This window comes from Syngnathus acus, chromosome 1 (genome assembly GCF_901709675.1).
Source record: "Syngnathus acus chromosome 1, fSynAcu1.2, whole genome shotgun sequence".
NCBI lineage: Eukaryota > Metazoa > Chordata > Actinopteri > Syngnathiformes > Syngnathidae > Syngnathus > Syngnathus acus.
In genome coordinates, this window is record NC_051087.1 from 1,212,255 (window position 1) to 1,225,721 (window position 13,467).

The 13,467-nt window shown below is 45.7% G+C and overlaps 3 protein-coding genes and 1 long non-coding RNA gene across 8 annotated transcripts; 2 read left to right on the forward strand and 2 right to left on the reverse strand.

The window, feature by feature from the left end:
- Positions 1-69: 69 nt before the first annotated feature.
- ltv1 (LTV1 ribosome biogenesis factor) lies at positions 70-3,211 on the forward strand. Of its 2 annotated transcripts, none has more exons than XM_037251388.1 (11): positions 70-238; positions 536-667; positions 807-995; positions 1,054-1,141; positions 1,307-1,436; positions 1,581-1,800; positions 1,872-1,999; positions 2,063-2,196; positions 2,544-2,596; positions 2,703-2,903; positions 3,004-3,211. In XM_037251388.1, exons 1-11 carry the CDS (start codon positions 236-238, stop codon positions 3,115-3,117), a joined length of 1,392 nt encoding a protein of 463 aa, XP_037107283.1. In that variant the 5' UTR covers positions 70-235; the 3' UTR covers positions 3,118-3,211. The 2 variants fall into 2 exon arrangements, with proteins under 2 accessions (XP_037107283.1, XP_037107290.1); XM_037251395.1 differs by having other exon boundaries at positions 807-986.
- LOC119122818 (interferon gamma receptor 1-like) lies at positions 3,203-6,677 on the reverse strand. 2 transcript variants are annotated; one of them, XM_037251418.1, is made up of 4 exons: positions 6,405-6,677; positions 4,991-5,297; positions 4,762-4,904; positions 3,203-4,396 (listed from the first exon to the last, which is right to left on the reverse strand). In XM_037251418.1, exons 1-4 carry the CDS (start codon positions 6,462-6,464, stop codon positions 3,806-3,808), a joined length of 1,101 nt encoding a protein of 366 aa, XP_037107313.1. In that variant the 5' UTR covers positions 6,465-6,677; the 3' UTR covers positions 3,203-3,805. The 2 variants fall into 2 exon arrangements, with proteins under 2 accessions (XP_037107313.1, XP_037107303.1); XM_037251408.1 differs by having other exon boundaries at positions 4,991-5,296; positions 6,392-6,672.
- On the reverse strand, positions 3,489-13,314 carry LOC119122825 (interferon gamma receptor 1-like). Of its 3 annotated transcripts, XR_005097963.1 has the most exons (6): positions 13,190-13,314; positions 10,561-10,872; positions 10,331-10,476; positions 9,531-9,956; positions 9,366-9,482; positions 3,489-3,829 (listed from the first exon to the last, which is right to left on the reverse strand). XR_005097963.1 is itself a non-coding variant. In XM_037251432.1 (5 exons), the coding sequence occupies exons 1-4, from the start codon at positions 13,260-13,262 to the stop codon at positions 9,429-9,431; spliced, it is 1,059 nt and encodes a 352-aa protein (XP_037107327.1). In that variant the 5' UTR covers positions 13,263-13,314; the 3' UTR covers positions 7,226-7,352; positions 9,402-9,428. The 3 variants fall into 3 exon arrangements, 1 of the variants encoding a protein (XP_037107327.1); XR_005097960.1 differs by having other exon boundaries at positions 9,366-9,956; XM_037251432.1 differs by lacking the exon at positions 3,489-3,829 and adding an exon at positions 7,226-7,352 and having other exon boundaries at positions 9,402-9,956.
- Positions 7,404-7,611, forward strand: LOC119122854. The gene is made up of 2 exons (XR_005097965.1): positions 7,404-7,511; positions 7,551-7,611. It is a non-coding gene; the product is annotated as an uncharacterized LOC119122854 (long non-coding RNA).
- Positions 13,315-13,467: the final 153 nt, after the last annotated feature.

Below are 13,467 nucleotides of genomic sequence, written 5' to 3' on the forward strand. Positions count from 1 at the left end.
AGTTTAGTAGTTCACAAACGACCCCTTCCTTCTACGAGCAATGGTTGCGTCCAGTGCTGACGACAGTGACAAAATGGCGGAGCTAAGAGTCAACGTGATCTACAAACATCTTTGCCTAATTTTGACCATTTAAAGGTTAAACTGTCCATGACATTACAGTTGAGGGAGCAAAACGACAGCAGCGTCCGGTTTGACTATTTCTACGTAAGCCTACCCCGAGACCAATAAGAAAGAAATGGTAAGTTGTCACATTTTGGATGAGCCTTTGCTTGCCAGCTAACAAGCTAACATTGGTGGTCATAGGTAAACATGCTGTTGCTAATTAAGTTCTTTTTAAATCCTTCTTAGACTACTTCTATGTGTGACGCACAGAACCCCAAATATCAGAAACAATAATTATTAAATGGTTTAAGATCTGCAATAAGAAAAACATCCACCACTCATAATGAGGCCTCGTGAAGTGCCTTTATTTGGAGAAACATGAAAAAAAGTTTTTGTCTATCTCTACTAAACAGTCTCAATCGTTTTCTGGCAGCCTCACCGCAAGAAGAAGTCCTTCATTGAGAAGAAGAAGGCGGTGACCTTCCACCTGGTGCATAGGAGCCAAAGGGACCCCCTCGCGGCAGATGAGAAAGCGCCTCAGCATGTCCTGCTGCCTGCCGCCAAGGTGCCATTTGCTCTTCTTTCCAGTCAACCATCAAAACAGTGAATCCGCAATTATGATGATGAAGGGAGGAGGTTCCACTTACTTGACTGGATGGTGAATGACGGTGAGACTCTTGCGGCTGTGTTGTTTCTTGTGACAGGCGGACGTGGAGAAGCGGCGGGCGGAGCAGAGAGATTTCGGCGTCTTCTTTGATGACGACTACAATTACCTGCAACACCTGAAGGAATCTTCTGGACAGACTGAGCTGTTGGCTGCTGAGCCCTCGCCCCGCTTTCACGTTCGCGCTGATGATGGCGATGATGCTGACGAAAAGGAGCAGGTGGTACCCGTGAGTTCATCTACTGTCAAAAAGAATTCAAGTTACGTGACTATTTGTTGTCTTGCAGGTGGTGAGCATCCAGCTGCCGTCATCGGTGTTCGCCTCCGACTTTGAGGAAGATGTGGGCCTCCTCAACAAAGCCGCGCCCATCTCAGGTGAGCCCTGGAACACGTGATGCTGACAGGAACTAAAATGATCCTTCACGCTAAGTAGTGATCACTTCCAAACAACACGATGTACAGAAAAAAAAACATATTAATCAAAAAGTAAATTGTTCCTGAGTTTGACTCACTTGGTGTCACCCATGCGCTCGGTTTCAGGTCCGCGTCTGGACATGGACCCCGACATCGTGGCCGCTCTGGATGAGGACTTTGACTTCGACGACCCTGACAACCTGCTGGATGACGACTTCATTGCCAAGGCCAACATTCCCAACTGCGCCCAGCTCCGGTGAGGCTTCACCGCCGCCACTTTATCTTTCGGAAATAGTCGAATCCGAACTCTGACGCTGGGCCACAAATCAGGAGACTCTGTCACTTTTCTTTTTTGAGATTTCATTTTATAGTCAGGCTTGCTAAACATCTCGTTTGACAGAGGCGACGACGATGGCGACGACGACTCGTGGGAGGACACGGACGATGACGAGGACGGCAGCTTTGGCTCCGGGGGCGCCTTCTCGGACGAGGAGGGCGGCGCTCGGGAGTTGCTCTTCGAAGACGAGGAGACCAGGACTCGCTTCACCGATTACTCCATGACGTCGTCGGTGATGCGGAGGAACGAACAGCTCACCCTGCTGGACGACCGCTTCGAGAAGGTCCGCACGCTACTTTGACAAGCTAAATAGCGACGGACGCGTCTGCGCTGACGGCGGAATGTGCGTTTTAGTTTTACGAGCAGTTTGACGACGACGAGATCGGCGCCCTGGACAACGCCGAGCTGGAAGGCTACATTGCGCCCGACAGTGCTCGTCTGGAGGAGGTTATTAAGGACTACTTCGCCCAGAAAGCCAAAGAGTGAGTTCTTATCATCATCATCGTCTTCATCGTCATCAAATGTCCACGTCATTTGCGCTTCAGGGCTCTGAGGCCTGACGACCTGGGCCCAAAAGAACTTTTTGTCCTACAAGAGGAGGAAGATGAGGAGGAGGAGGAGATGGAAACTTTGGTCATCAAAGCTCCAGAGGAGAAGTGGGACTGTGAGAGCATCATCAGTGAGTACCACATTGCGCCGCTCAACGCAAAAAAATATATTCATGCAATGCATTCATTTATTTTATTTAAAAAAAAAAATACAATCATCACATCTATGGTGTACTTTAGTTTTTTAGAAATATGTATTATTAAATTATGTTTAACAGTGGTCACATCCTAATGTTTAAGAACAAATGAAAAGAATAGTGTACATTTTACTGCCACCTAGTGGTGAACTAATAGAATGCAAATGTGGGCAAAATGTCATTTCAAACGAGCGCCTCCTTTTGCTGCGGCATGATCATGACAGCCTGCCAAGGACCTTTTTGGCAATGAATGTGGAATTAAGCCAAAGGTTTTCGTGCAGGTACTTACTCCAACATCTACAATAGACCCAAAGTCATCCCAGATCCTGCAAAGGTACCAACCGTCATCACCCTTCTTCTCTAAAAAACAATATTGCTTTTTGTTCTCAAATAAAATAAGATGCAAGACGTAAACTTTGGACTGTCGTTTTGCCGTCCAGGTGAAGCCGATCCGCGTGTCCGCCAGGTCGGGCATCCCTCTGGACGTCCTCCCCGCCAGAGGTCCCACCGGCAAGCAGGTCGAGCGAATGTGCAGGATCAACGACGTCGACCTGCCGCGCGCCGCCACGCTTCCGCGACAAAAAGATGAGAGCAAGGACCAGAGGAAGGCCCGCAAGAACGCCATCAAGGAGGAGCGCAAGGTCAACACTCGCCTGGCTGATTCCGATTCAGTTCTTGCTGAAAGCGGCTCCCGTGAGATGACGACCAAATTCAGCGTCTGATCTCTGTTTGCGTTTGCAGGAGAGGCGCGTGGAGAAGAAGGCCAACAAGATGGCTTTCAAGGAGGAGAAAGTGCGCCAGGAGAAACAGATGCTCAACATCAGGAACAATGTTCAGGGCCTCAAACTCTCGTAGAAGACGCGGGACAAATGGCGCACACGGGACTTCTTTCTGCCTGGTTTGCTTTTTTTAAGACTCTTGGCCAAATACAGGAGGTCAGTTGACCGCTCGCTTGCCTCTTTATTGTTCAAACCCATGTCAATTAAACAAGCACAAAAGGAATATCCACGATAGTAGCTTTCCATCCACGAGAAGCTTAGTCCACGGCGCGACCGGTTCCACCCGTTTGACTGTCGCCACGGCAACGCAGCGTGATGCTGCCGAGTCGGTGCCAGTGTGCATTCCACAATGGGTGAGGCGGCCGTGATTCAGAAATCAAACGCACCGACGGGATCGTGACGCACATACGCGATTTTGGGAATTTTCCACGAGTGGGAGTGTTTGTATTTCACGGCGTGACAGCAAGCTGGACAGCTGCCATGTTGGCCACAGGAATGGGATCCAACCAGTTGTCAAAAGGCCTCAGAATTGTCACCATCCAAGTGGTTGGCCTCTTCAGTGTTCTTCCACCAAGTATTGACCTGCTCAAAGGTTGTGATAGAAAAAAATGGAGGGGATATAAAATAGAAACATAGAATAGCAAAAGGAAGCAAAGCAGATAAGAAAAGCAGAGGAATGCTTTCAAATCCACCTTGTGTTTTTTTCTTCGCTCTTTGCAGGTCCCTGAGTCATTTTTCAAAGTGTTCTCTGGCTCCTCCTTTTGTCACCTTTCCATGTAACCCACAGCCTGGTCCCCATCGCCCATGTCCAAGTTCACCATGTTCCCGTGGGAACAGTCGTAATTCGAGCCCCAGCACCCCTCCTCATAGTCATCCTCCACCTTCTGTTCTTCTTCTTCCTCTTCCTGCACTTCCTCCTCCAGGTGCAGAGGAAGACTTTCCATCTCTGTGGAAACGCTTAAAGAGGAGTCGCCCACCGAGATGAGCCTGTGGTGGCCGGCGCAGCCGTCGGCCTCGCAGCAGCCCACCCGAGCGTGCAGAGTGAGCTTGGCAACTTCCAGACACTTGGGGAGAGGTTCCTTGGGGGCCCTGGCCAGCGGGCTCCACACCACCACCGCCACCACGCAGATGATCAGCGTCGCCACCACCAGGACGCTGGTCAGCACGATGAGCAGCGTCGCACGCCCCGACGAGCGCTTCACGCAAGTGCGACGAGACTGCCCGAAGTACAGCCGGCCGGCCACCGGGTCGCTCACCCATCCCTTCAATGTGACGCACTCGGCGGAACCCGGCGGGAAGGTCACGTCTGTCCGGCAAACGTTCTGGTATGGTTCGCAGACAGCCTCCACCTCCCCCTAAAAGGAGCCAAGGTAACGCCGTCAACGGGTGGCATAGTGTGTGATGTCATCATCACGTATGATGTCATCATTACGTGTGATGGAAAAATATTTAAGAAATCAGCAGATAAAAGCTATTTTAAAATCTGAAAAAAAAAACTAGATTGTTTCTTTTCCGTTTAAATATTAAAACATAAGGGCAAGATCATTTAAATGAACAAAAAATATCCAATTACCGCTAACCACTAAAAAAAAAAAAAAATGTCAAAGTCAGATACTTCAGCTAAAAAAAAATATTTTTGAACTATTTTGCTGATTCATTGGTTCCCGGAATTGTATTTTTGCCAAATATAAGAATGGGCATCTGCCAATTGTGTTCTTACAGAGTCATACGTAGCATTGAATCTCAAAGTGGCCCCCCTTGTGACGTGGCGCAGTTGCGGGTCGTGGCGCAGCGGGTTGCGGAAGCTGACAATGACGCTCCTGTCGTCCGCCTTCACGTCCACGTCAGGAAAGGCCAACTTGCCTGAGCCGCAAAAAAACAAAACAAAATCTGTCGGTTCATCGGTAAACCGAATCATTTGATAAATGAGCGACGGCAGGGCTACTCACATTCAACCTCGGCCAGCCTGAAGCTGTTGTACGTGAAGGTGGCGGATTTATTGTCCGAGGGACTGCCGTGCGCCACGGCGGCCACGCTGACGTAGTGCACGTCCATGGCGCTCTCCGACGACTTCCACACCCAAGCGCTTAGATTTTCGTAGCTGTGATGCGTCGTCTCGTGCTGCTCGTGCTGCTCGGAGTCGCCCACATAGACCCGGAAGCTGACATTGGCGTCCTCGGCGTACTGCCAGTGCACGCTAGCCCGGCTGTCCGTGCAATTCACTGTCACGTTGGTGGGCGCCGCTAGAGGCACGACTGAAAAAGAAGCCAGGCATGAGCGATCCTCAGAGGTTACACCTGCCTACTTTTGTTTATATAATACTCGCCTCGCTCTTTTAGCGACATAAAAAAGTGAAACTCCTCAATTCACCTTGACATTCCTTGCAGTAAGATGCAACAAGATGGCGGCAAAGCACTACTTTTGTACTAACACAATTCAACTCTCCTCAACATTAATGACTACTTTGACAGATTTCAACTCTTCAAGGTCCAAGGTCAACATAGTCCCTGGATGGCGGTGCAAATTATTTTCTTGTGTCGGCTGTGTGATCATTTGAGAGCAAAGTCGGAGAAGCAATTCTTCTATTGTGTTCAATTGTACCGAATGGTTTTTTGCAGGCAAAACAAGGTGTGTGCATGTTCGACATTTTAGCAGGTCATTAATCCCGACAAACGTTGGACTATACAATATATCGGGATGGGCCACTGAGTCACCCAAACACTTTACCTTATGTTCTTATCTTATCTTTGCACGTTGAGCCCAATAAAAATAGAATTCCATGTCAGTCTGTGACATGTTGCTTGTTTGCTAAAACAAATGTAGAAATTTTGAGCCCAGAGCAGCTCAACTCATCTTTTTTAGCCAATTAATTACAAACACCAGTGTAAAAATTTGGATTTTTATCTCCTTTGTAAAAGTAATATTAATAGGATCTATATTGTCATAATTATTATTTGGTTTTTCGATCTATGGCTTACAAGGGTAATTAACACATTTTGACTTATCACAACTTTTGCTAGTGATCCCGTAAACTTGGGCAAACTGGACAAACGAGATTCCAAATGTTACATTTCAAATAAACACATGCGATACAACATGGGCGATGGGGTTGGGGAAAAAAACAGAATTAAAAAAGTCAAATCTTTTTGTAATCATGAAATCTGTCATGTTTACATGTCGATATTTATAATTGAAGTATATGAAAATACTTGTCTGTCATGTCGATATTTATAATTGAAGTATATGAAAATACTTGGAAACTGTGCTTAACGATTTTAAAGTGTGCGGCACAAGATAAAAAAAATGTTGAGAAACAATTCAAAGAGAAATAAGATGTGGAGTCAACTCACCGGCCAGCTGTTGGGACAGCGCGCATTCCAACAACATCAGGAGGGCAGTCGTAAACGCGACAATCGCAGGCATCGCAAGCGTGGTCCCTCAATCCAAAATCGGAGCGCCCACGCGGGTCCTTATCACAAGACAAACCCGATTTGACAACCCAAATGGACGTCAAACGATGAAGTGGCAACACTTGAGCTCGTCTTTTGCGCCCAGTTCGAACGTTAAGGCGACCGCGCACACTCGCTTCCTTACTTTAATTTTTTCTCAGGACTCAATCAGGTTTTACCTTTCGGTCGGAAGTTACCTGCATGACGTCACAGCCACTTTCAAATTAAAACTATAAAATGTGAAGAATACGGATTGAAAACATGCCATTTAACAGTCAAAACAAATGCGCGTGTAAGGTTCTTAAATCACGTTAAGTACATTAATGCCGCTTAGCACAGACATCCACACAACTCAGAAATATCATGCTCTTTCAATTCATATGACTCTCTTACAACACAATTACTATTTATTATTTTCAAAATGTTTTGTTCAGATTTTCTTTCACCTGAAACTTACTCGAAAACTTCATATACATTTTGATCATTTTCTACGCGTAAATTTGGGTACGTACTTGGACCAGCCGTCCTGCAATCCTAATATTAGCCACATGATGTCGCTAACGGAATATGGATTAAAAGGAAAAAGAGAAGTAATTGCAAATGAAAGAGCTACGGCAATTGGAATTATTTTCCTAGTATGCAATCGTGCTAGTAATAAAGTATCAATATGTGAGTAAAAAAACACTTATACCGTATTCAAAGCTTTTCATTTTGATGAAACCAAACGTTGTGTAAACTATTATGATTATTTTATTAATTAATTTGCATGTATACACACTCGTCAGCTGCAGTTCAAATTATTCCACAGGCCCATATAACTCTATATAAACTATATATCATACACACATATGCCACACAATTGACAAGAATAGACTTAGACATAGACAAACTTTATTGTCATTTTGTCTGCACAGGGTGCCTTCCGGTTTGATTTGGTGCACTTCCGGTTCATTCTGGGTTCATTGGGTGCACTTCAGGGTCAATCCAAGATGGCCGCCTCACCGGAAGTGGGGGTCAGGGGGTGAATTGTGTAAACATAGTGGAAGTGGTGGTGAATGAGGGTGAATATGGTAAGCATAAGGTGAACAAAGTGAATAAAGTTGGAATGGGTTGAATCGGTCGAAAAATGTAGAAATTAGAGTAGAAAAACGACATTTTGGAGAATTTGGTTGAATTTCAAATTTGGAATTTTTGGTAAGTGGGAAGTTGTGGAATAGGTTGGCATAAGATGAACAGTTGAAAGTTGGAATGGCTTGAATCGGTTGAAAAATGTAGGAATTAGAGTAGAAAAACGAATTTTGGAGAATTTGGTTGAATAAATAAAGTGAATGGTGTAGAATAACATATGTGTGAAGGCCATTGCCTTCACACAATAATAAAGTAAATGGTGTAGAATAACATATCGCCTTCACACATATCGCCTTCACACAAATATAAAATAAAATAAGTATAAAGTGCAGCAGTGATAAATATGTAATAGTGCAAGGAAACAAAGCAGTATTTAAAAAGTGTGCAGAGGAATGCTAAACCAGGTTGCGTACATTTAAACTTACATGGATTATGAAATTTCAGCAAAGTTGGCAGTGCAAGATAGTGGTTCGTAGTGTCATAATGTTCAGTTCTGTGTATGTGTGATGCAGAGTCCAGTTTAGAGTTCAACAGTCTGACGACAGCAGGGAAAAAGCTGTCGCAGAACCTGGTGGTCCTGCAGCGGATGCTGCGAAACCTCTTCCCAGAGGGCAGCAGGGAGAATAGATTAGATAGATAAGATTCTTACTCGTTTTACAGCTCCTCTTCCGCAGAGCAGCAGAGTAAATCGCATAAACATGTTGGTGTGTGATTGAGAAAAAACGAAAAAGAAAGCAGAGCAACGAGTGAGTAAACAGGGGTTCCCCTGATAGATCGATCTTTGTTCTGCCCTCAGAATTGTTTTCATGATGTAAGAAATGTTTTCTATGTAAAGAAGCATACACAATGGTTATTTGTCGTTCGGAAGCAAAGCGGAAATTTATTTTGAAATGCACCGGAAGCTGCGCATGTTTTTGTTGAAGCGACTTGACAACTGATGAGTTGAGACGTTAGCATTACTCGTGTCATCTAAACGGATCTTTCTACTCTCATCCTCACGGAATCAACGGCTGTAAGTTATCATTGTTTATTGGATAACTTTATTATTGTTTATAAGATAAGAAGAATATTTATAGAAGAAACTGTTTGTTGTTTCACTTGCAGTTTCACTCGTTGTGTTTAACACCGAACAGAAATAAAGGGAGCAAGACGCTCAGAATCCTGGCTCACGTGTTCTATACATGAGTTTGGCTGACTGATGAACTGTGACAACGTACACGAAGTACATAACGCACAGGGAGATCAGTACAATCTTTATTGTCAGTCACACATGTACAACACAATTTAAAAAGTGCTAACTGATAAATAGAATAAAATATTTAAAAAATCCAAGCTAAAAACCCACAGAAGAACATACACAGACATAATAATTTACGTTTAGCGGCATTCAATGTAACTTAACGCTGTAGGGTAAAAACTGTTGGCGAATCTGCTAGTCTTTGACCTAATTAATCGCCTCTGCCTGACGGCAACAGTTCGAAAAAGGAGTGGCCAGGGTGGGAAGTGTCCTTCAGAATGTTCTGTGTTGTTTTGAGACAGCGGGTTCTGTGAAGGTCTTCCAGTGTGGTGAGAGGGCAGCCAATGATCTTCTGTGCTGTGTTGATGACCCATTGGAGCTTTTTCCTCTGAGCAGCAGTGCAGCTGGAGTACCAAACACATATACAGTACGTTAAAGTGCTTTCTGTGGAGCAGCGATAGAAGGACACCAGCAGTCTTTGTGTAATGCTGTGTTACGGGCTCCCACAGCCTTGTCTCCATCGCCCATGTCCAACTTAAAGTTCACTATGTTCTCATGGACACAGTCGTAATTTCAGCCCCAGCACCCTTTCCCCTCCTCGTCCTCCTCCACCTTCAGTTCTTCTTGTTCCACTTCCTGCACTTCGTCCTCCTGGGGCAGAGGAGAATCAAGAAACTGGACTCCTCCACTGAGATGAGCTGGACCCTCAAACTGTGGTGGCCGGTGCCACCGTTGGCCCTGCAGCAGCCCACTTGAGCATGCGAAGCAACTTTGAATCCAATTAATCCAATTTTGGCAACAAGCAGACACTTGAGGAAAGAGAGGTTCCTTGGGGGCCTTGGCCAGCCGCCTCCACACCAGCACCACCGCGCAGATGAGCAGCCCCGCCACCACCAGGACTCTGGTCAGCACGACGAGCAGCGGCACGCGCCCCGACGAGCGCTTTACGCAAGCGCGGCCAGACGGTCCGAACTCCAGCCGGCCTCCCCCCGAGTCGCTCACCCATCCCGTCAGCGTGACGCACTCGGCGGAACCCGGCGGGAAGGTCACGTTTGCCCGGCACACGTTCTGATGTGGGTGGCAGGAATTCTCCACCGCCCTCTAAAAGGAGCCAAGGTAACGCCGTTAACGTGCGGCATCGTGTGTGTTGTCATCACGTGTGATGTCATAACGTGTGACGGAAATATTTGATGAATTTAAAATCAGTGAAAAAAAAAACTAGAATGTTTCTTTTCGGTTTAAACATTAAAACATAGGAGCAAGATAATTTAAAAATCCCCAGTAACAAAAATATCCAATTACCGCTAACCCCCTAAAAGAAAAAAAAAAGTCATAAAGTCAAATACTTCAGATAATGTTGGTGTGAAAAAAATATTTCCTTCAATATGTTTTTTGACTAATTTGCCGATTCATTGGTTCTCGGAATTGTATTTTTGCCAAATATCAGAATGGGCATCTGCCAATTGTGTTCTTACAGAGTCATACGTAGCATTGAATCTGAAAGTGGCGGCCCCCCTTGTGGCAAGGCGCAGTTGCGGGTTCTGGTGCAACGGGTTGCGGAAGCTGACAATGACGCTCCCGTCGTCCGCCTTCACGTCCACGTCAGGAAAGGCCAACTTGCCTGAGCCGCAAAAAACAAAGCAAAATCTGTCGATTCATCGGTAAACCGAATCATTTGATAAATGAGCGACGGTAGGCTACTCACATTTGACCTCGGCCAGCTTGACGCTGTTGTACGTGAAGGTGGTGGAGATTTGGGGGGACGAACGTCCGTCGGGTACCACGGCGGCCACGCCGACGTAGTGCACATCCATGGCGCTCTCCAACGACTCCCACACCCGAGCGGTTATACAATTGTAGAAGTGCTCTTGCACCGCATTTCGTTCGGGCTTACTCTTGGAGTTGCCCACATCGACCAGAAAGCGGACATGGGCTTCCTCGCCGTACTGCCAGTGCACGGTACCCTGAGTGTCCGTGCAATTCACCGTCACGTTGGTGGGCGGAGCTAAAGGCACGTCTGGAAAAAGAAGTGAGTTACACCTGCCTAGTTTTGTATATATAATTCTTAACAACTTCTTATCAACTCGCTCTTTTATCGACATAAAAGTTCTCAGTTCAGGTCAACACAGTTACTTGACACAAAGATGCCGTCAAAGCACTACTTTTGCCTAAGTGAAGCTCCTCAATTCACCTTGACATTCCTTGCAGCAAGATGCAACAAGATGGCGGCAAAGCACTACTTTTGTACTAACACAATTCAACTCTCCTCAACATTAATGACTACTTTGACAGATTTCAACTCTTCAAGGTCCAAGGTCAACATAGTCCCTGGATGGCGGTGCAAATTATTTTCTTGTGTCGGCTGTGTGATCATTTGAGAGCAAAGTCGGAGAAGCAATTCTTCTATTGTGTTCAATTGTACCGAATGGTTTATTGCAGGCAAAACAAGGTGTGTGCGTGTTCGACATTTTAGCAGACGAACGTTGGACTATACCAGGGGTCCACAAACTTTTTCCTGTGAGGGCCACATAACTTTTCCCTTCTCTGATGGGGGGCCGGTGTCAGTTTGTAACAGAAAAAGTGTGACGATCGTAGGGGAGCTTAAAAAATGTACTGTTTTCCAGAAAGCCACACACAACCAAATAACGGTTATTTAATAACCCTTTCCAGGTTCTTTACAGAAAAAAAGTCAGGAAACAAATAATAACACTATTAATGAAATAAATAATAACTAAATAACCCTCTCTGAGTTCTTCACAGAAAAAACAGGAAATAAATAATAACCAAATAACTCTCCCTGGGTTCCTCATAGAAAAAAAAGCCATGGAACATTAACTTTCTGTTGTGCCATGCACAATCTTAACAGATAAAAGTTCAACTCAGTTGTCAGAGCAGAATCTCTCTGACACATATGAGCAGTCTCTTAAAGTTAAAGATTAAAAAGATTAAAGTCCCAATGATCGTCACACACACACCTGGGTGCGGTGAAATTTGTCCTCTGCATTTAACCCATCCCCGTGTGATTTTAATCCATCCCCTGGGGGAGAGGGGAGCAGTGAGCAGCAGCGGTGCCGCGCTCGGGAATCAGTTGGTGATTTAACCCCCCAACTCCAACCCTTAATGCTGAGTGCCAAGCAGGGAGGAAATGGGTCCCATTTTTATAGTCTTTGGTATGACCCGGCCGGGGTTTGAACCCACAACCTTCCAGTCTCAGGGCGGACACTCTACCACTAGGCCACTGAGCTGGTGAGTTCTTGTGTTCCTTCCTTATAATCATTTTGTAGGTTCCAGTAGGCTTGTAGACACCGCTGTCTTTTTTGTTAAAGTTTGCTAGTGCGTCATAGTCTGGAGTAAAATTTGTTGTGGCAATTCTTAGGCGAGATCCGAAGTGTTGGTCCGTTTACCTCGATCTGTGACGGGTTGATGTTGACGTTCATGTGGCTGAACGTCACGTCGCGTACGTCGAGCCAAATTGGCCACTCTCTTTTAAACGCTCGGCACTGTGTCCACCTTGCTCTTCCTTGGGCGACTCATTTTAATGGAAGGATTCCAGGGGAAGGTTTGTGGGTGGCTTTAGCGCAAAACTGCATCTGAAAGCTCAGCGCGCGAATTACAAAAATGCTGTCGTCACAGCCCACGCTCTAAATTCGGGACTGATACAAATAGAGCGCGAGTGCACCATGTCCGTACTACTGAGTACGTACACGCACTTGTGAGTGTGCACCGCGCTTTCTGACACGGCTTCCGGTAGTAAATGCGCAGGCGAGCGCTTCCCCATCTACTGGGGAAACGCAGTCATTGCAGGGAAAATGACCAAAAAAAAAGTTTAATAATACAATTTGTTCAGGGTTGGCGGGCCGGATTAAACGGTCCCGTGGGCCGTATCCCGTTTGGTGACCCCTGGACTATACAATATATCAGGTTGGGCCACTGAGTCACCCAAACACTTTACCTTATCCACACAACTCACTCACATATACATTCACGTTGATGCTCATAGCTCTATTTATAAATGAATATTGTGTATCATGTGTACAAAAAAAACTTTGGCTCGTGATCCCATAGAGTTGGGCAAACTGGACAAACGAGATTCCAAATGTTACATTTCAAATGAACACATGCGACCCAACATGGGCGATGGGGTTGGGGAAAAAAACAGAATTAAAAAAATCTTTTTAATCATGAAATCTGTCATGTTTACATGTCGATATTTATCATTGAAGTATATGAAAATACTTGGTAACAGTGATTAACGATTTTAAAGTGTGCGGCACAAGATATTATAAAATGTTGAGAAACAATTCAAAGAGAAATAAGATGTGGAGTCAACTCACCGGCAAGCTGTTGGACAAGCGCGCATTCCAACAGCATCAGGAGGGCAGTCGTAAACGCGACAATGGCAGGCATCGCAAGCGTTGTCACTCAATCCAAAATCGGAGCGCCCAAGCAGATGTCCTGACTCCTCCTGACCTCTCGAATCAAAGTTTTAGAAGGGAAAAATCCGCTGCCGAAATCACGTTAACACGGACCCGCCCTCAGCCGCCGTAAACATCCAATCACTGTGAGTATGCAAATGAGGCAAGCCGCTGCCAGACGTGAGTATTTGTGCAGT

Bases quoted from the DNA above. Each gene is read 5' to 3' on its own strand.
- ltv1 (XM_037251388.1), top strand. The intron at 668-806 runs GTGCCATTTGCT...TTCTTGTGACAG, and splicing joins TCCTGCTGCCTGCCGCCAAG to GCGGACGTGGAGAAGCGGCG. The intron at 2,597-2,702 runs GTACCAACCGTC...TTTGCCGTCCAG, and splicing joins TCATCCCAGATCCTGCAAAG to GTGAAGCCGATCCGCGTGTC.
- LOC119122818 (XM_037251408.1), bottom strand. From the start codon at position 6,464: ATGCCTGCGATTGTCGCGTTTACGACTGCCCTCCTGATGTTGTTGGAA. The intron at 4,905-4,990 runs GTGAGTAGCCCT...TTTGCGGCTCAG, and splicing joins CAGGCTGGCCGAGGTTGAAT to GCAAGTTGGCCTTTCCTGAC. The intron at 4,397-4,761 runs GTAAGAACACAA...GGCTCCTTTTAG, and splicing joins TCAATGCTACGTATGACTCT to GGGGAGGTGGAGGCTGTCTG.
- LOC119122825 (XM_037251432.1), bottom strand. From the start codon at position 13,262: ATGCCTGCCATTGTCGCGTTTACGACTGCCCTCCTGATGCTGTTGGAA. The intron at 10,873-13,189 runs GTGAGTTGACTC...TTCTTTTTCCAG, and splicing joins GCTTGTCCAACAGCTTGCCG to ACGTGCCTTTAGCTCCGCCC. The intron at 10,477-10,560 runs GTGAGTAGCCTA...TTTGCGGCTCAG, and splicing joins CAAGCTGGCCGAGGTCAAAT to GCAAGTTGGCCTTTCCTGAC.